Source organism: Apus apus, chromosome Z, assembly GCF_020740795.1.
Source record: "Apus apus isolate bApuApu2 chromosome Z, bApuApu2.pri.cur, whole genome shotgun sequence".
NCBI classification, from domain to species: domain Eukaryota; kingdom Metazoa; phylum Chordata; class Aves; order Apodiformes; family Apodidae; genus Apus; species Apus apus.
This window is the reverse complement of record NC_067312.1, coordinates 3,929,615-3,948,975: the sequence shown is the minus strand read 5'-3', so window position 1 is coordinate 3,948,975 and position 19,361 is coordinate 3,929,615. Positions and strand designations below refer to the sequence as shown.

Here is a 19,361-nt window from a genome sequence, read left to right as displayed (position 1 = left end):
AGGAGAACAACCTTTAGAGTATTCAATTTGAAACACGACCAAGATGAGCCCTGAAATGTTGCAATACCCTCATGCCATTCCAGAATTCTAGATTTTCCTACCAATTCCCGTGTTCAGCCCCAGAATATTTTTTTTAACCATCTCTTGGCATTGCCTGAACATGTCATTGTAGGCCACCCATAACAGTACCTCTGAAGAACAACCATCTCCTGATCTTAGCTCTTAAAAGTCTAACTGCAAAGTTAGACCTTTTCAAATATTGATGAAAAAAGCCATTATTGATATAAAATAAAATTTTCAACCAACATTAGGCATTGTAGAAGGAAACATTTTCAAATGGTTATGAAGACAGGTTGTGCAGAAAGAGGGATTAATCACTGCAAAAACACCATCCACAGTTGAGACCTCCACACTTGCATGTGTTTGGACAAGGCCCTGAAGAACCTGATTTAACTTTGAAGCTAGCCCTGGTTTGAGGAGGAGGCTGGACTACAGGCTTCCAGAGGTCCCTCCCAGTCTAAGCTATTCTGTTTGTAACATCTACCTATGAACAATTAAAAAATGTCCCAAGTCATCCATCAGAGCACAGCTCTCCAGTAAGGTAAACATCTTTCACAGACCAGAGGAGAAAGATGATGCCAGGAGGTTAACTGTTTTACCTAAAATCACAACTAGTTTTACAGTCAAGTCCCACTTCACAGGCTGCAGACCACCAAGCAGGACCACCACCAGACACTTACACTGATCCCCTGGGACAAACCCTAGAGCACTGCTCATATGAGAAGTTCAGCTTTCTGCTCTCCAGCTCTTGTCAATAAATGGTGCTGCCCCAGAGGCTGTTCCAAAATCCTCCACCAGCCCCCTCCAAACCTCACAGAGAAGCTAAATCTGATGCACAGCACTTCCTTCCTGCCACTCTGCATCAGTGATCTTCCTGCATCCCCCCAGGCTGATTGAGCAACACAGAGTATTCTCTCTTCAGCCCTTTTAACTCATTCTTGTGGGCACAGGGGTTTGTGAATCAGAGCTGCTCCTCTTAGACTGGAGCTTCTGTCTCATCCAGAAATTCTCAGCTACAAGGAGTGTCACAGAATCATTAAGGTTGGAAAAGATCTTGAAGATCAAGTCTAACCATCCACCCTACAATGCCTAACCACTAAACCATCTTAAGAAACAGTCTACCCCTTTTTTGAAAGTCTCCAGGGATGGAGCCTCCACCATATCTTTGGGCAGCCTGTTCCAATGTCTCACCACTCCTTCTGTGAAGAAATTTTTTCTAATACCCAGCCTGAACCTCCTCTGGCACAATGTGACCCCATTTCCTCTTGTCCTATTGCTGGTCACCAGGGAGAAGAGACCAACAACCACCTCACTACAACCTTCTCTCAGGTAATTGTAGAGAGCAAGGAGGTCTCCCCACAGCCTCCTCTTTGCCAGGCTGAACAGCCCCAGCTCCCTCAGCCTCTCCTCCCAAGACCTGTTCTCCAGACCCCTCATCAGCCTCGTTGCCCGTCTCTGCACCCTCTCCAGCACCTCCATGTCCTTCCTATCCTGTGGTGCCCAAAAGTGCACACAGTCAGCAGCCATGGTAAGCCTTCACTTCTCTTCTAAGTCAGAAAGAGTTTTGCTATGGGGATGTCCTACAGAGCTTCCCCACGTAGCAATGCAAGTACTGAGAGACAGTTATCACTCTGGCAGATTTTCAGACACTCTGTTTACTCTTGCTAGCACACCTGTGTGCGTGTCATAGACAGGGAGAGAACTCCTGACAAGTGCTTCTGTACGTGTACAGTGAGACAACTGATTTCACCTGAAGTTTTAGTTTGATAGAGGAAGTACAGGGTGGTACTAGTATTACTAGGCTGTGGGCATGGACACTCCACACTACTAATGTAAATCACTGCCATTCCCCTACTTCAATATAGTCTGTTTTCCCAATTGCACAACACATTAGAAACCTTTCTTAGAACCCAAGACAGTGTAGCTGTGTCATCCTTGCTTTAAAAAAATGCACATGCCAAATAAATGTAATATATATTAAAAAACTAGATCACAAATAAAAGAATCCCTCAGGCTCCTGTGTATCAGTCAGTTTTGCTCACAACATAAGCCATGTTTTTCCTTGTTGGTCCTGCCACTCTTGACAGCTCTTCAGAGTAATGTCCACATATCTGTTTTGTGCTAATACATACCACCCATATATACGTCACTAAAGCAACATGCTTTGCTACCCATAAGGGAGACAACAGAGTACAGTGAGAGATATCCAACAATCCATGCAGTACAGTAAAGGATCTTGACAGCTCTAAAGTAATTTGCCACTTCTTTAACACAAACCTGGAGGATTAAAGATGACTACATCATCTAGCAACTTGGACATTTCTTGTTCCAAAACGGCAAGAGTAATCTTTCCACTTTGTTCTAAGGTGCTGAGAAATTGAACCACCTGCCGAATGTATGCTTGGCATTTCAGTGTTGCATCCTGGTAATCAAAATTAAAGTCAATTAGACAAGAAGTCATGCCTAGGACTCTTTCCACACTCCATAATATACAAAAACAGAACACTGCAAACAGTAACAACTCAGAGACACTGCAAAACCAGTTCAACTTACAAGGTGGATGTGACTATCCGAAGAAGCACCAAAGCCTGCTGAGATTTTCAGAAGCTTTACTATCAGTTCAGCTCCAGCATCCTTAGCAAGGATAACAGAAGGAGGGTAGTGACTATTGCAGTAGCTGATGATGCTTTGGTAAGATGAAATGCCCACCAGCTGCCAAGGAAGGGAACTGGTCTGTCCAAGAAGATTTATGAGTGGCGATTCCTGAAGATTTAAAGACATCAGTCTAAGCTCCACCTTTGTTGTCTTAAATTAATATTCACAGTACTCAATGTCAAAAGGAAGCCCAGACTCCAAAATCTGAAGGAGACAGAGCAGAAACATCACAGAAATAGATGACAACTGGGAGTCTCTCTGAAAAGTAACTCCTTGTTTAAGCAGTAAGCCAAGACATCTACGTCATCTCTAGCGCTCACATAACGGACTCAGACTGCTGCAGCAGCTCTAACATATTACAAACAAACACTGAAATTGTGCTGATGACAAACACTACCTAAAGACCTCAAGGATCCAAAACTAACCCAAATTAGACTACATCAACAAGAATATGTCACTGGTGCATCAAGCACTTCTCAAGTCAGTCGTGCCGGGCTGAGAAAGTTTGAGATTTAGGTCAGGATGTCACAGGAGTGTTCTGGGAAGTGAAAAACAAGTGACAGTGTCAGATTAAAACATTGCTGGAGGCTAGGAGGGAATTCCTGAGGCTGACTCATACAGTGTACAAACAGGTATCTTTTGAAACTTGACAAGCTTCTGATAAGCAAACACATTCTGGTCAAAGCACGTGAACTCTGGTAAATTTCCTAAATTGGAATCCAATACTGAACAAAAGCTGCTGGTGGCATCTTGACACAACATCGTGTAATGCCACAGAGGAAATTAAAAACAGAAGATGCTGCAAGTGGTGGAAAGCTGGAAGATGTGAAACAGGACTTACTGAAGATAACCCAGCCCCTCTGGAAGAGTCCTCCAGAAGCAATGGGCAAATTTAGACTGTGCAAGATCAACCCACGCAGAGGCCATAAGAAAAGCAAGGTTTGGAGAGTTCATTCCAACAACCAGGGTTTCTCTTTCCCATCCCAACAATTCAGAAATACCAGAATGCAACCATAAATGGGAAAAGTGCTAAATCAGAGAGTATCAAATTCCCTTTCAGAGTAAAATACCAAGAAAACTCAACCTCGGATTCCACAGATGAATTAATCTCTCCCCAGTAACTCACCAAAGAGTGACAGCTTCTTAAAGATATATCTGGTCTTCAAGACATTACATGACTGTGACTTGTCATGGCAACAAAAAGGAGTTAGAAGGGGAGCACTTCATGGTAAGAAATAAGTATTTGCAAAAGCAGTTCAGAGTGGGGTCTGAACAACAGTTTTTTCACAACTTCTGAGAAAACTTGCTCAAGCAGATGAATAAATATTTTCCTTTTAAGACAGCTATGAAAATATATAGCATGATTTCAACCATGTCAGACTGAGGGACAGATATTTAGACATTTATTGGTTTTTAGTCCTGAGTCCTTGGAGCTGCAACCCTGCACCAGTGGAACCCAGCTCTGCCTTAGATCCTTAAAGGATCAGCTATCCTGGCCCTGTTTCAGACACAGGTACAATGTGCATCAGACTAGCTGCACTTAAAAAAGCAGGGCCAAAAATAAGATTTTGCATGTTCTTGGAGAGAGCAGAGGGCTCCCGCAGACCCTGGGAGACTCATTTGTGGAGCCTGGTGATGCACAGAGACACAAATCCCTCAGGATTCAGACTCAAGTTGCTTAACACAACAAAGTTTTACCAGTGCTGAAGAGCCAGTTGGGAAACATCGTGAACATACACAGTAAGAGAAAGAGCCAGGCATAAGCTTCTCACGAATGAACAATTCCTGACCATCCATTCACACATTCATATTTGCCATGCAAAAAAGGAAGAAAGGCACAGTGGAGATTCATGTGACTGGCTGTCAGAACTAACATGACCTGGTGAGCCTCCGGACTCCCCTCACAGCACCACAGCTGCAATGCACATACACATACACACAGTTGCACATAACACTTACATGTATTACAGGTGCACATGTGAATTTACACTAATACTACCTCTCTTTTGCATGTGCTTTTAATTAAGCCTCTCCAAGAAGAAAGAAACAGACATTTTAACTAAGGGTTGGACTGAGACAAGGAAGTTACACTATGCAGCATCCCATACTCAACAATAAAAGGAAAAACAGCAGCTTTACGTATCAACAATAATTTTTTAAACACTAATGAAACCAACACATGTATTTGTTCTTTCCAAAACCCAGTGTCACTTTGTAACTCCAGGAAACTGCATTTATTTGCTTACTCTTTACAGCACTACTGGATCACAGCAGCTGCAGAAGCTTCTTAAAATGAACAGTGGTTCTTCTTTTTTTCCACAAAATTTGCACAAAATGCCTCACATAAGGAATTAGCATTGGCCATCTCTGAAACACTATTCAGGGTATTTCATCTATGCAAAAAACACTTTTCAGATAATGATTCTGCAAGTGAGAAAGAAGTCGCACCCTGTGCCCTTGTTATCAAAGGATTATTCTAAGACAAACACGTATCAACCTTTGCAAAAAATTACCTCTTTGCCTATCAGTTGTTCCTCCTTTGCCAACAGGACCATCATATACAGCAGACAGACAATCATGTTGTGAGTCTGAGGATGAGGGTTGGGATTCCAGGCATCTGAGAGGACACTGACCCAGTTTATTTCACATAAAACATAACCCAAGAATAAGAAACAACTCTTGGGGCTGCCTCTTTCAATCTAGGAAGGAGAAAAGAAAAAAGACAGACACATAAGACAGTGTAAGATATAAATACTTTTGTACTTTTCAGCTCCTTAGACAGCCATAAATCCAGCAGAGGATCAGAGAGATGCCATTTCTCCACAATTTTGTCCTCAACCAGAAGAGCTGTATATTTACAACTTTCTAAGCCTCTCAAGCAGCCAGTACAGATTATCAAGCTGCTACATGTCATACAGAAATAACATGTCATAAAGAAATAACCTATTGCAAACTCTAAGCTGCATGATTGCATCCATTTCTCTTCCCTCTAAGAGAAATTCAGAAACTCTGAGCCTGTTTAGAACTGCGTGAAGAACTTGTCCCAAACAGATAAGCAGTAAATCCCTGAACATTTCCACACCCATCTGCAGGTTTACATTGACTTAGACAACTAAATACATATTAAATATGTTTGTAGTAAAAGAGACTTGCAGAGAGATCAATAACAGACTATGAGGTCTGCCAGCTTTACAGCTCCCAAAACTTGGTGCAAGACTCAAAAGCACTCCTTCACAAAAATACATCACAAAATGAGCAGCTGTGAATGCTACAAACAAACTTTAGAAGTTTACTTGCTGGAAGAACTGTCTCCAGCTCTCCAGTTACTTTTGAGGGCAACACTGGTATGAACTTAATTCAATAGATGCCATGTACTTACTTTGAAGAACTCTTCCATAAGCACTTGGTCTGGATGCATTTCCTTCCATGGAAGCCTTTTGAACTCAGTATGGAAAGTATAAAGAATAAACTCTGGCATTTTGGGGGCTGTGCAACACTCACAGTAATGCATTAGATGTAACCAGAGAGCCCCATGGTGGCTTGGCAAAAGTTTATCTACATTCAAATAAAAGAACTGAATTAACAACAGACAAATTCAGGGAAATCTTCATTACAGAAGGAAATCCAGTTTTGAAGATGAGAAACCAAAAATGCAAGTTACATTAAAATACATTTGTCATAGGAAAAAAAATATGCACATTAAGTTCTTAGATTTTTGTTCTCCAAATCAACAAAGTGGGGAAGCTTATGACTTCCTGCCCTTCCTCAATCTTTTGTTGCTGGACAATAAGTTGAAGTTATAAAATCCTCCTTCCACATAGAACTTCTTTTATTTTTCACTGAATTGCTCTGGTTTCTTAAAAAAGACCTTGTGTATCTCAATTTTTAAAAAACACATTAATATGTTCTATTTATTTTTACAATAAAAGTTTGAATCTAGATAATTCCCAGAAGCTGTTAAAAAGTATTGTGAACTTATCTTTCCAATCCCATGCCCAACTACACCCTGGGCACAACAAGTAATGCTAAACAGGACCTCAAAATGATCAGTTGTGCAGGTCAAGCTACCCCCAAGGCGAGCTGTTGAGATGCGTATATGGGTCGTTGTCACATGTTATTGTGTATGTTGTGTGGGAACAACACACAGACCTGTAATGAAGTCATTCACTTCTCATGACAGCTCATTTTGTTTTGCTTTCTTTCACATCAGCTTTGTTTTTCATCAGATATGCATTTATCAAGGACATTATCTACCCTTGCCAAGGAAAAAGAAAAATTAAAAAAAAAAAACTAAAAATCTGTCTTTTACAGATGAAATAAAGAACCACTGGTTCCTAGCAAACAAAATTCCCTTACATCCCACATCTCAATCAAAAATCTCTTTCGGTCTGATGGAACAGAAAGTGCAGCCACATTACAACAGCACAGACTTCACCCACCTTTAAAGCTCTCATGCATAAGCTTGATGCAATCTGTGAACAAACAGACCACGCTGGATGCCACAGGAGTGTCGCTCTCTAACCAGGGGTAGCAGGGTTGGTTACTTAAAAGAAGTGAAGCAATACAAATTTCAGTGCTGAGTTACCATACCTTAAACAGATCATAAACACTTAAAGGATTTAAATACTCTAAAGTGTAGTAAATCAATATAGTAGGTAGCACACAGTAAATCAATATACTAGGTCTCATCGGTCCTTTCATTCAAACTCTTTAGGACTGCCCAGTTTGTTCCTTAGAAGTACATATTTTAACATCACACTGAATCATAGAATGGTTTGGGTTGGAAGAGACCCTAAAGATCATCTAGTTCCCACCTGCATGGACAGGGACACCTCCAACCAGACCAGGTTGCTCCAAGCCCCATCCAACCTGCCCTTCAACACTGCCAGGGATGGGGCAGCCACAGCTTCTCTGGGCAGCCTGGGCCAGGGTCTCCCCACCCTCACAGCAAAGAATTTCCCCCTCATGTCTCACCTAAAACTCCCCTCTTCCAGTTTTGATCCATTACCTCTTGTCCTATCGCTACAAACCCATGTTTTAAAGTCCCTCCCCAGCTTTCCTCCAGGCTCCCTGTAGGTACTGGAAGGTGCTTCAAGGTCTCCCTGGAGCCCTCCCTTCTCCAGGCTGAGCAGCCCCAGCTCTTGAATAAGAGGAGATTACTTGTTTGATATTTCATAAATTAAATACCAAAACACATGGATTTATAACACCAGCACATACCACCTACAGTTATCTTCTAATTAAATGCTGGAGATGTGTTAACAGCTCAAAAAACTTTTGGTTTTAGAAGAAAGTCAAATTTAAGTGTAGAACATCACAAATAAGTCTTCATGTGAGGACAGAAGTACACAAGACAGCAGATCACCACTGGGCTGATTTGGCCCAAGGTTTCTTTATGTAACACTGGCATTTGGGGTTGCATTTGTTTGGTATTTTTGTTTTCAACTAAGAAGTTACCAGTTTTACAGAAGCTAAAAAAAGGAATCTTAATTTTAAATTTGAGTGTTTCAGAACTAAGTACAATCCACGTTTTTCTCATTTCAGTTTCCTAAAATAACTACTCAATCCAAGTCTTGGAAAATTTGACTTAAGGAGCTCCATAATCAGTTCCATAACTGTTAGAATAAGACAGAATCCACAGTTGTTTAATGGAAGGTCACAATAGAGTAATGAATTAAAAAAACCCGGATAACAATGAAAGCCAGTCCTTCCTTTAGCAAAAATTCATTTAATTTTGAACTGTAATATATACCTTGAATCTTCCTTCTCCAAAACCAGTATCCACGGTTTAAAGAGTCCAGAAATTACTGAATACAAGGACTGCAATGCTAGAGGAAAATAAAACAAAAAAGTTGCTTTTATGCCCCCACTCTTATTAGCAACAGTGAACACAATACAGTTTTCTAAACTTGAATAAAATGTCCTTTTCTGGATGATTCACACTTTAAAGCTGCATATACAAAAATAAATGTGTTCGAGCAATTTTCTCCAAATCAAAATCACATCATGATGAAATTCAGCAGTCCCTCATTCCCCAACCCCAGCTTAATACAGAAGATCGTATTTTTCTTTGAAGAAAGTTTGATCTCTTCATAAAACAATTTTAAGCAAACTAAAATGTAATCAAGCTTCCCTCCAAGAAGCACAGAGTTTCAAATAGCCACCAAGTAGCATCAGCATAACCTGTTCTTATCATTGTACAAGTGAAGAGCAAGAGGATTTTATTGTATATTGAAATGGTCTTTAAAGAGGAAAACAGAAAAAACGAGTGCCTGCTCTTAAGTAATTTCTTTTTAAGACACATTACCTGCTAGAGTTCTTTTACTGCCAACAGGCTCTTGGGCTAAATTGGCAACCTCACTGTCAATAAGTCGTTTAATAAGATACTCAATAAATTTATTCACTTCAGCCACATAAGGGCTCCATTTTGAAAACAGGCCAAAAGTCCTGAAGTCCAGTGAAGCCAGACGGAGTTTGCAGAAAGATGTGGAAAGCCATTCTACTGTCTCCCTAACCTGTGAAAAGAAGGCAACTATTAATCAGCTACAGCAAGACTGCACAGCAGTGTCATTTGTCACTGATGAGCATCTGTTTCAGCTGCAAAACATAATAAATCAGACAGGCACCCACCTGTTCATCAGAGAGGAGAATTTTTGCAGCATCCCGCAATACGGGACTTTCAGTAGAAGCACCTTTCTTGAAGCCTCCCACTTCAGTTACTGATGAATCACATCCCAAAGCTTCAAGTGATGCCTTCCAACAGTCAGGGCTTAGAAGCTGGCTTGAAGAGCCTTCGCAGAAAAAGAAGGGAATTAATTTGTGAAAATCAGAAGGTTATTAATCTCTTTCTCAGTACAAGTCAGAAAATGTTGATACTAGAGCTCCTTACTACATTAAAAAAAATCAGACAAGGTTTGAGTTTGAAAATCCAAGTTCTCTCTAATTCCAAAATACAAGCAATTCAGCATTCCCTTTTGGCATCTTATAAGCTCTCCTCTTAAGAGGGTTTGCCAGGCCCTTAGTACACACCTGGCTACATATGCATATTAAGAGGCAAGTGCTGCCTAGGCACATGTGATTTGACAGAAAAGAAGTACTTTTGTTCTCATTTTAGTGGCACAGCAGATTTTAGGTAGCATCTAATATCAACCAGGACATTTTCAGCAGATTTCACTATCAGTCCCGGGTCCCCATAATTCCAGTTCTCAGTTTGACATTGAGGGGTACTCAAGAGCAAAGATGTTGCATTACAGACAGCAGCATAATCATGAATTAGTAAGTGCTTCCACTAATAGAAAACTCTTCTCCATCCTCCTACACTACACGGGCTGAAAATCTGCTGTCACTAAGGGGTGTTCTTTGGTCTACATACAAATGTTCTTTCTCACAGAGCTAAAATACATTTAATAAAAATGTATCACATAGAACTCAGGTAAATGTGCTTACAGGAACTTAAAATAACTCCACTGTAGAGTGCATATCTTTAAGTCAGCAGAGCTCCACATGAAAGGCTTAGTATGCACCAGTTCAGATACTCACTTTGCACGAACAATCTTAGAAAATCACTGTAGTGGTCAGGGAACTGATACTGGAGAAGGTTAGTCCAGTGCTTGCAGAAGATATTAAATGGCATCAAAATATCTTCTTCTGGTTCAAGGCCACATGCATTGAGAGCCAAGTGAATAGACTCCAGAAGCTTGGTACGTTCAGCTAGAGGTGGCTTAGCAACACTCAACCACTGTGTAATGTCAAACTAGAACAGAGGAAAGGAAGCATTTGTAAGCAGAAGCTTTAACAGCCACAACACCTTCAAGAGAAGGGAGAAATTGTCAGGGGGGGAAAACACCTGCAAGTTTTTATATATCTAAGAAAAAAATTTGCACCTCATTAGCCCTAGCTCAAATCCAAGGTAATACTCTCCAAAGGCTATCATTCAGCATATCACAGAAGTCCCTGAATTTATGAAACAGCCCTTAGAAGGTGTTCTCACAGAATCACAGACTGGTTTGGGTTGGAAAGGACTTCAAAGATCCTCTAGTTTCAACCCCCCCTGCATGGGCAGGGACACCTCTTGCTAGACCAGGCTGCTCCAAGCCCCATCCAACCTGGCCTTGAACACTCCAGATTCATAAAGATGCATGTGAATTTCCACACTTCTGTACTACTGACATACAAGCACTTGAAAACACTAGATGGGCTAATCTCTGTGGCCCACAAATTTTCAAGTGGAGGTGCAAAGCTTTTGGAGCCTTTAGGCAATCTGTTTAGACCAAAGTCAGCAGGGACAAGGCTGATCACTGCCACTAAGGACAGATCAGTCATGCCCAAACCAGACTGCCTGCTGCTGACAGCTGTCAAGCCCTCTCTCTATGTAAGTAATACAGAGAATAAAAGCAACATCAAAGCCTCAGTATAATAGTAATTTCTCTGCTGCTAATACATGCAGACAATCTCATGCAGCCCTGACAAAGGAGTTGTGGAAGTCACTTGCTCTTACCTACCTGTGTGTTTTAAAACAGAGGTGCCAAACAGAGATGAAAGATTCAGACACTGTTTCAATGTTTTTTGTTCTTTTTAAGATGTCTGGGATTAGCTGGCTATATTGAGGAATGCCTCTGCAGTTATCAGGCAGACAAAGCCTCTGAAAGCCTGCTTTAATTTCAAGAGTAAAAAAGCAAGCTCTAAGAAGCACATACTGATATTACCTGGGCTAGGAAAGGTTAGTTTAAGCCTCCCATCTCCTTTTGACTCCAGCCCCTCTTGAGTTTAAATACAACACACACCACTCAAGATGAGCAACTCAGATTTCCACTTCTTTCTACCTTAGCCTAAAGCCAGAGTCTTTAGGGAAGGAACACTCACAAACCAGACACAGTATTCCCACATACTTTACCTTTGTCAGCAGCATGAAGACAACATCACTGTTTTCCTCACTCAGAAAGGCTACAACCTTTTCATATAAGGTCACAAATTCACTGGGAGAGGCAACAGGAGTGAAGAAAGGGGAAAGGAGAGTACAGAGCCTCCGATTCTGCAGGATGGTCTGGAGCAGGTGTCTGCATTCTGACTTGGTCCCACTGACAAACACCTGAGGATAAATTGTGAATGATGAGAAAAATGGCTCAGCATAAATATATTAGAAACACAACTCCTTTCAGCTTTGTGACAAGATAAGCTCAATTCTGGTCCTTTTTGAAAGGGGAAGTTTTCTCAAAAACAAACGGGATGAGATCAGCATCAGCTAAATACTGCTGTTCTATAAGACAGAATGTAAATAAATGTTTTTCTAGCACACGTCACAACAGCACTTGTGACCACACATGTTATCTAAAAACACCTAGAAATACAATTTTTATAATGTGATAGCAAAATAAAATTAACCCAGATTTCAGCAACACTGTCTAATATTAGGAAAAAATTAAACAGAACAAGAGCAGTGGAGAGCTTTTCAGCAGTTCAGCTCTTAGAGGTGCTTAAAGACAGCTGCACAAGGAAAGAAACTTATCTAGGAGATGAAAACTCCTGGACCCAAAGCAGAGGCTAGTGCTTTCTCCCAGAGCATACGGATGTCTTCTCCACAGTAAACTTTATTACCAACAACAAGCACCTATGCTCTCTACCAACAAAATTCTGGCTAACAATCTTCACAAAGACTATTGTATGGCTGTAAAAGAGGGGTATCTAAATACAGTTGACAAGATACACACCAGCCAGAAAGTGATTTGTAACAGCAAAATATATGCCAGAACAGTCTTTTATGTGCTGGAAGTACCCAAACTTCAGCTCCCTGCCCAAAAAAACAGCCTACCTCAGCATTTAACTAAAACAGGGAGGTAAGAACTTAGAATTAAGAAGGCATCTAGGAGTAACAGTTTTCATTTTGCTTATATGCAAGCTTAAACTCCCTTAAAGACTGTGTAGAATGATAGAATTATATAGATTGGAAAAGACTTTTACGATCACCAAGTCCAACCATTCCCCCAGCCCTGTCAAGGCCACCCCTGCCCCATGTCCCTCAGCACCACATCTACATAGCTTGGAAACCCCTCCAGGGATGGGGACTCCAGCCCTGCCCTGGGCAGCCTGGGCCAGGGCCTGACAACCCTTGCCAGCAAGAAATGCTGCCCAAGATCCCATCTCAGCCTCCCTTGGCACCACTGCAGCCCATCTCCTCTTGTCCCATCCCTTGTTCCTGGGGAGCAGAGCCCGACCCCCCTGGCTCCAACCTCCTCTCAGGCAGCTGCAGAGCCAGCAGGTCTCCCCTCAGCCTCCTTTGCTCCAGCCTGGACACCCCCAGCTCCCTCAGCTGCTCCTCCTCACACTTGTGCTCCAGCCCCTTCCCCAGCTCCCTTGCCCTTCTCTGGACACGCTCCAGCCCCTCCATCTCCTTCTTGTCCTGAGAGGCCCAGAAACGAACGCAGTGTTTGAGGTGTGGCCAGAAATTGTTATTATACAATTAGTCGAAACGAAAATATGATAGAAGCTTAGAAGTTAATTTTCAGGCTTCTGAATGCTTTAGACCCCAAACATCAGCACGCAGATGGAATAAGCATTAGGTATCCAAAAACCAGAGAACAAACTCACTTGGCCTAGAATCTCAATGCAGGACGTGAAGAACTGCCTTGTGGGAGGATTGCGTTGAGTTTCCTCACACACATATTCCACTAATGTAAAAAACAAACTAATTCCAACTTTCTTAATTGCAGGCATAGGCTGCACCTTGTAGATATTTATTAAGGCCCTGCAAAAAAAAAAAAAAAGGCAGATTAAATTTACATATGCAAAATAGTCTGTGACAATAAATAATATATTGCCAACATATAGCCACGAGATGGATATTTCTGGCTTTTAGGATAATCAAGCACGGGTTCATAGAATCATAGCATGGTTGAGGTTGGGAGGGACCTCTGGAGGACATATGGACCTACTGTCCTGCTCAAGTAGGGCCACCTACAGCTACAGCTAGTTAAGCAGGACTATGTCCAGGTGGCTTTTGAACATCTCCAAGGATGGAACTTCCACAGCCTCTTTGGGCAGCCTGTGTCACCCCTCTCAGGAAAAAAGTGTTTCCTGATGTTCGGAAGCAATCTCCTGTGTGCAGTTTGTGCCAGCTGCCTCTTGTTCTGTCACTGGGCACCACTGAAAAGAGCTTGGCTCCATCCTCTTTGCACTCTCCATTCAGGTATTACTATACACTGATGAGAATCTCCTGAGCCTTCTCATAACCTGAGTGAACAGTGTCAGGTTTAGCTCAACTAACTCTTCTGCCTGAAATGGGTACCTCCAAACCTTAGGAAGTCTCCATAATTAGGAGCCAGAAGCTTATTTTTTCCACAGCATAGTTCCAACAGATTATTTATCCCTCAAATCATGTGCTCATCATGTTCTCAGGCCACCTGAACTACATTTGTACTGCAATAAAATTCACCTCATTTTACTTAACAGGCTCAGCAATAAAAGAATTAAAACAAAATAAATATTTTCTTGTGTATTGCCAAAAAAATCATTTATTGAGCTCAAAACCCTATGCTCACCAAGTCAGAATTAAACACCTGAGGAACATGCAAATCCACAGTTATAAATCCCAAGAACTAGCTCATTCATGGAGTTTTTCAGATTAATGATCAAGAATGAAGGTGTAGAAATAGTAACCAAATATTTTTACTTGTACAGCGAGTACAGTCTGTAGGAACCTGACTACACGAAAACAATCCCAGCAGAGATCTGAAAGATTAAAAGTGGCATTGCAAAACTGGACCTGTGAGGTGAACTATAAAAGGTCCTCAAGAGGAACAGGGCCTTGGATTAACCCGCTTATTAACCTTCAGGAAAAAAAAAAAAGAAGAGGTATTATATAGTCCTCTCCCACTGCACAATTTTGTTTCATATATTGAAAAGTTACTTCAAATCATAATTCTCTATTAAAGAACTGTGCCCTGTACTGTAGCAAGAAAAAAAAATAGGGAGAGATACTAAAAACATATAGTTTAGCCTATGGCTGAGACAGCTGTGGTACAAGTTTGCTACTACCTAAAGTTCAATGTAGCATCCCTCTCATCCCTGGAGGTGCTTTTGCAGGGCTAGAAGGGCTATTCTAATACAGACTACAATAGATTGAAGCAGCACACAATACTCTGTGCCTGTTGAGGCTGAATGACCTTTTGATAATACAGTTATTTCTTTATACATCTGTGTCACAAGCACACAGGTCTCAGGATCCCAGCTCTGTCGTTGACCCGAACTGAGAAGCATTACAAAAAAACCACACAAACAGGTTTCACATTCTAACTCCGTAACATATTAAAAAAAAAAAAAAAGAAATACAAAACAGTGTCTGAACAACCTACGTTATGAAATTTTCCACATGAACTGCTGCCTCCACAACACCCAGAGAAGGTGGCTTTGTAGCTTCAGCCTGCAGTTGTCTCACTTCTTTACGCAAGGCGTGAAGCTGCTGGCTCACTGCTTCGTTCTTGTGTTTCCCTTCAAACTGAATGACAAAAAGACACAAGTCATTTCAGAATACATTTTGCTAATACTCTCACATGTTGCACTGTTTCTAAAAATGAAGTAGCACCCGATAGGAGAACTGTGAATATAGATGGTTTTATTCTGAGTTTTGATCAGACTTAGTACATCATTCCCAAGCACACATCCTTGGTCGAGTTCCTATTTAATTATCACATTCTAATATAAGTAACATCTCTTATGCAAGACTTTTAATCTACAAGGATTGATACTTAGAGAAGATAAAGAATTTCATGTACCAAGCAACATGGGAATATTTCCACAAACATTTTCATGCTTCTATTCCCATCAATGAGCAAATTCCCACATTGGGAAGCAGCTTATAATGGATGCTATGAGCAAAACAAACTTTAAGCAGCAACTTATTCTTCAGCTGCTGATGTGCATCACTTTTTGAGCATTATATATTATGTATTTCAGGTAACTACTAAGTGCCTACTGATTGACTTGGTCAACTGTTACCAGCCTTGTAACCATTCAGTCATTTCTCTTTCATGATCCATCTCCAACAGCCCCAAAACAGAACTGATGCCATGTCTCTAACCTGGATTGCTACAAGAGCTGCTCCCTGGCAGCTTTTATTTGAAGTTCCCCGGCACTCCAAATGGAGGGTGATCTGCTCTTCCCGATTGACATAGAGCTTAGGTACTGTGTCCAGTATTTCACTATTAAGAGCAACGTGCTGAGATTCCCAGAGAGCCGCAGTTCTGAAAAGCATTGATTAATAAAATTACCTTAATCTTTATTGAAAACAGTAATGCTAAGTATCTGCAAGAAAGACAAGACAAATTTAATGTGTCACGCAAAACCTTGTAAGACTTTCGCAGAAAACATGAAGGGTTACGAAATGAAATTGAGTTCAAAGTAATAAACAAGCAGGTTCATAAAAACACAACAACTCAAGTCTGCATGAGGTGTTTTTTTTTTAATTATTCTATATGACAACCTGGAAGGAAATAAACCAGATCACCCTCTGCAGGAAATGCAATTTTCTTTCAGACAAAAAAACTGACTGTGGGATGATTCAGTAAACAGAAAAAGCCCACCTAAAATTGCTGCTGGAATTGTTTAGACTCCTCTCTTGGGCTTCCTAAGTTTTGCTTAGGTAAATTACTACATTGGGTGAGAACAGCTACAGATTCATCAGCTGTGTTGGAAAATAATGCAGCTGGATTCTCTTAGAAGGAATATTAAAAACAGAAAGTCTCTTTCACTCATGATGGTAACACTCCCAGAAATCAGATTTCTCCCGTGGGGGTTCCAGTGCTTCACACTGCAGATACTACATTAGTGCACAAGGGTAAACTTATTGCCAACAAATCTAGGCTAAAGGAAGGCTCCAAGAAGTATGCCAAACGGGAAAAGAAAACTGTAGAAGTTAGATGTCATCTGATGTAATCTCAGTCATTAGGTAAGACTTGTGTAATCTTATCTTAAAGAAGTGGAATAGTAACACGATAGCAAAGAAGAAAAAAAAATGGGATAAGCAGCAGAAGTGAAGTATTGACAGTCTTGTGCCAACACCACCAATGAAGCTGCTGTAAAGGGCACCTGGAGACACTGCTAGACACACTGGTGAGGCAGGAGGAAACGAGCTCTGTCTTACTTGGCATGTCGCTGCAAGATGTTAAGGTCCACACGCATGAGCTGAACTGCTTCCTTCTGACTTACTAGGCTGGCAGAGGAAATAACCGGCACAGGGGCTTTCATTGTCTGGAGGGGAAGAGGAGGCTTGGGAGTATCAAACTTCTTCAAATTATTCATTATCCTCTCTTTGGCTAGATAAGAAAGCAGAAGCAAGTTTTGTCACTAAGAAAAGGTTAGGAGAAACAGAACAAAACATGGTATGTTTGCATGAAACACTTCTAACAGCAGACAACTACTTCTCAGGACTCCTCCTTTTTAAAAAATAAAAAATTTAACTCATCTTCCTCATTTTTTGACAAAGTTTATTTCACACTTTCATGTGTTAGCTTTCATGATCAGCTGCACATAACATTAAGATCCAAGGCCCCATTCCTTTTTTCTTCTACCCTTCAAACTTTCCTCTTCTCACCCCATTTATCTCCTCATCTGACAGAGGCTCCCAGGCCCAGTCTGCTAAGCCAAATTCATCTTTCTTCCCACAGTTCATCTCTAGTCTCATCAGCTCCAGTTCCTCCCCAAAGAACAGCCTCTCTCCAGGTCAGCCCTCTCCTCCTGCTGATTCCCATTGAGTTTCTTTGCTCAGTGCCAACTCTCCTATGAAACTCTTACAGTTTCCTTCTGTTCCTTCTCTCATCTTTTTTAATCATCCCCCCAGAAAATCCAATCTCACCATACCCTTCATATATGTACCATGACTATTACTCCATTATGTGCTGGAAGAACGCTTTCACCACGCCAAGGTGAACACTAGGAACAACAACAGAATACCAGATAATCCCTCTGTTTTCAGTTACAGTGTTTTGTGCCTTTGCTGGCAGCCGTCTCCACCTAAACCTTATAAAAAAACCCAGCCTATCTGGAGCATGTCCTGTGCAGAGGTATCCTTAAGGAGCTCAACCCTGAAGCTCTAGACACAACATGATGGGCTGTGCTGTGGCCAACTTTAAGCCAAAAACATTGATGGTAGCTTCTCACATGAGCATCTCAGTAAGAACACCTTGACAACTTCATGCAAAATACTGCACCCATAGAAAACAACCTGTATTAACATCTTTATTCACAGATATCATTATATTCTAAAGAAACCAGGGCTTCCACATGCTAATAATTGTTTCTGGCCCAGTTTCATTTACAATACTCTTACTTCTTACCTGATAAAGGGTTGGTGAAATCTGTTTGCCCTGCAGAAGCACAGGTTGTATGTGATTCAACCTGCACCTGCAGCCAAAGGTTTAGAGCTTCCTGAAATTCATAGTGTATCAGTTCAGCATTGACATACTCCATCCACAAATCCTAGAGCACAAAATAATAACATTATCTTTCCCATTTTGGTCAGTACCATATACTGCATATTCATCCCAATAGCTGGGAAACTAAAGTACATAAAAGTAGATGCTGCAGATTTAAGTCAGAAAAATTATTACTAGGGGGGGAAAAAAAAAACAACTATACTGAAGAAAAAAGCTGCAGAATTTTTACCATACATGCAGATAAGCCACTGAAAAGCATTCCTGACACTTAGAGAAGAAACCTGACAAGCACACACAGCATAATTTCTAACAAATAAGAGCAAGAGAGTACAGATTTTTAAAAATCTGTTCCTAAAAAAGGAACAGAGGAAACAGGCTTAATTTACAGTAGTCATATACACAGAGGAATAAAAAAAAAAAAGCAGGCGTAAGGAAACCCCCTTCCAAAATCTCTCCTCTCTCAGGTTTTTTTCATTATACCAACTCTCTAGGCTTACTGGACAGAATAATAAGCACTTCCCACTAACTTATATTTGAACATGACATATTACACACTACCAACATAAGCAGATTTCAGCTTCCAGGTTTTTTTCACTTCATGTTCTAACTTCAATAATTCTAAAAAAATATATTAGAACATAAAAATAATTACAGAACAGTACAGAATAAGGTTCTCATTAAGATATGCAAGAAATCTACTCTTGAAGGCCTCACTTATATATAAAGGAAGATAGCCTGGGATAGTTAAGGATTTTTAAGAAAAAAGTCAGAGCTGTGAAGGTACCATATATGCTCTACAAATAATAAAAGCCATTCTCTGCTTTAGAGGACCCACTTTAACAAGCAAAACGAATTTTGGATCCAGATTACTAATGTCATTAGCACTTCACCTGCTGATTCTGCATGATTTTTGCAAGTCTGTGTGCATCATATTGCTTCGGTAGAGAAGGAATATACGTGTCTCCTTTCTGGAAACTCTCTTCTTCCAGCCACAAAACAAAAACATTACAAAGCCTGAGAAGACAAAAAAAGGAAAAAAAAAAAAATCAATGTGAACTTTAAGTGTATGCAAATCATATACTACACAGCAATCTCATGGTGGGGTTTGGAGTTAGGCAACAAGTAACACTTCAGGGTGACAGGGCTCAAAACACAGATGTTTCTGATGCTTTGTGACTACTTTACTAGGTGTCAGTTCAAAGACCAGCAGCGTAAAGAAGC

At 40.8% G+C, this 19,361-nt stretch overlaps 1 protein-coding gene across 3 annotated transcripts in view; it reads right to left on the bottom strand.

Annotated features, from left to right (window-relative positions):
* EPG5 (ectopic P-granules 5 autophagy tethering factor) overlaps positions 1-19,361 on the bottom strand; it is a 61,741-nt gene that overhangs the window by 7,639 nt on the left and 34,741 nt on the right. For 2 of the 3 annotated variants that reach the window (XM_051642684.1, XM_051642685.1), the window contains exons 24-39: positions 19,031-19,154; positions 18,042-18,183; positions 16,850-17,021; positions 15,788-15,950; positions 15,063-15,205; positions 13,300-13,456; positions 11,609-11,803; positions 10,255-10,468; positions 9,346-9,506; positions 9,023-9,230; positions 8,468-8,543; positions 7,155-7,258; positions 6,095-6,270; positions 5,229-5,414; positions 2,614-2,823; positions 2,338-2,482 (exon numbers count right to left, since the gene is read on the bottom strand). In XM_051642684.1, the coding sequence (XP_051498644.1) occupies positions 2,338-2,482; positions 2,614-2,823; positions 5,229-5,414; positions 6,095-6,270; positions 7,155-7,258; positions 8,468-8,543; positions 9,023-9,230; positions 9,346-9,506; positions 10,255-10,468; positions 11,609-11,803; positions 13,300-13,456; positions 15,063-15,205; positions 15,788-15,950; positions 16,850-17,021; positions 18,042-18,183; positions 19,031-19,154 (2,576 nt within the window). The remainder of the gene's footprint in view (positions 1-2,337; positions 2,483-2,613; positions 2,824-5,228; positions 5,415-6,094; positions 6,271-7,154; positions 7,259-8,467; positions 8,544-9,022; positions 9,231-9,345; positions 9,507-10,254; positions 10,469-11,608; positions 11,804-13,299; positions 13,457-15,062; positions 15,206-15,787; positions 15,951-16,849; positions 17,022-18,041; positions 18,184-19,030; positions 19,155-19,361) is intronic. The other variant, XM_051642686.1, reaches the window with a different exon arrangement.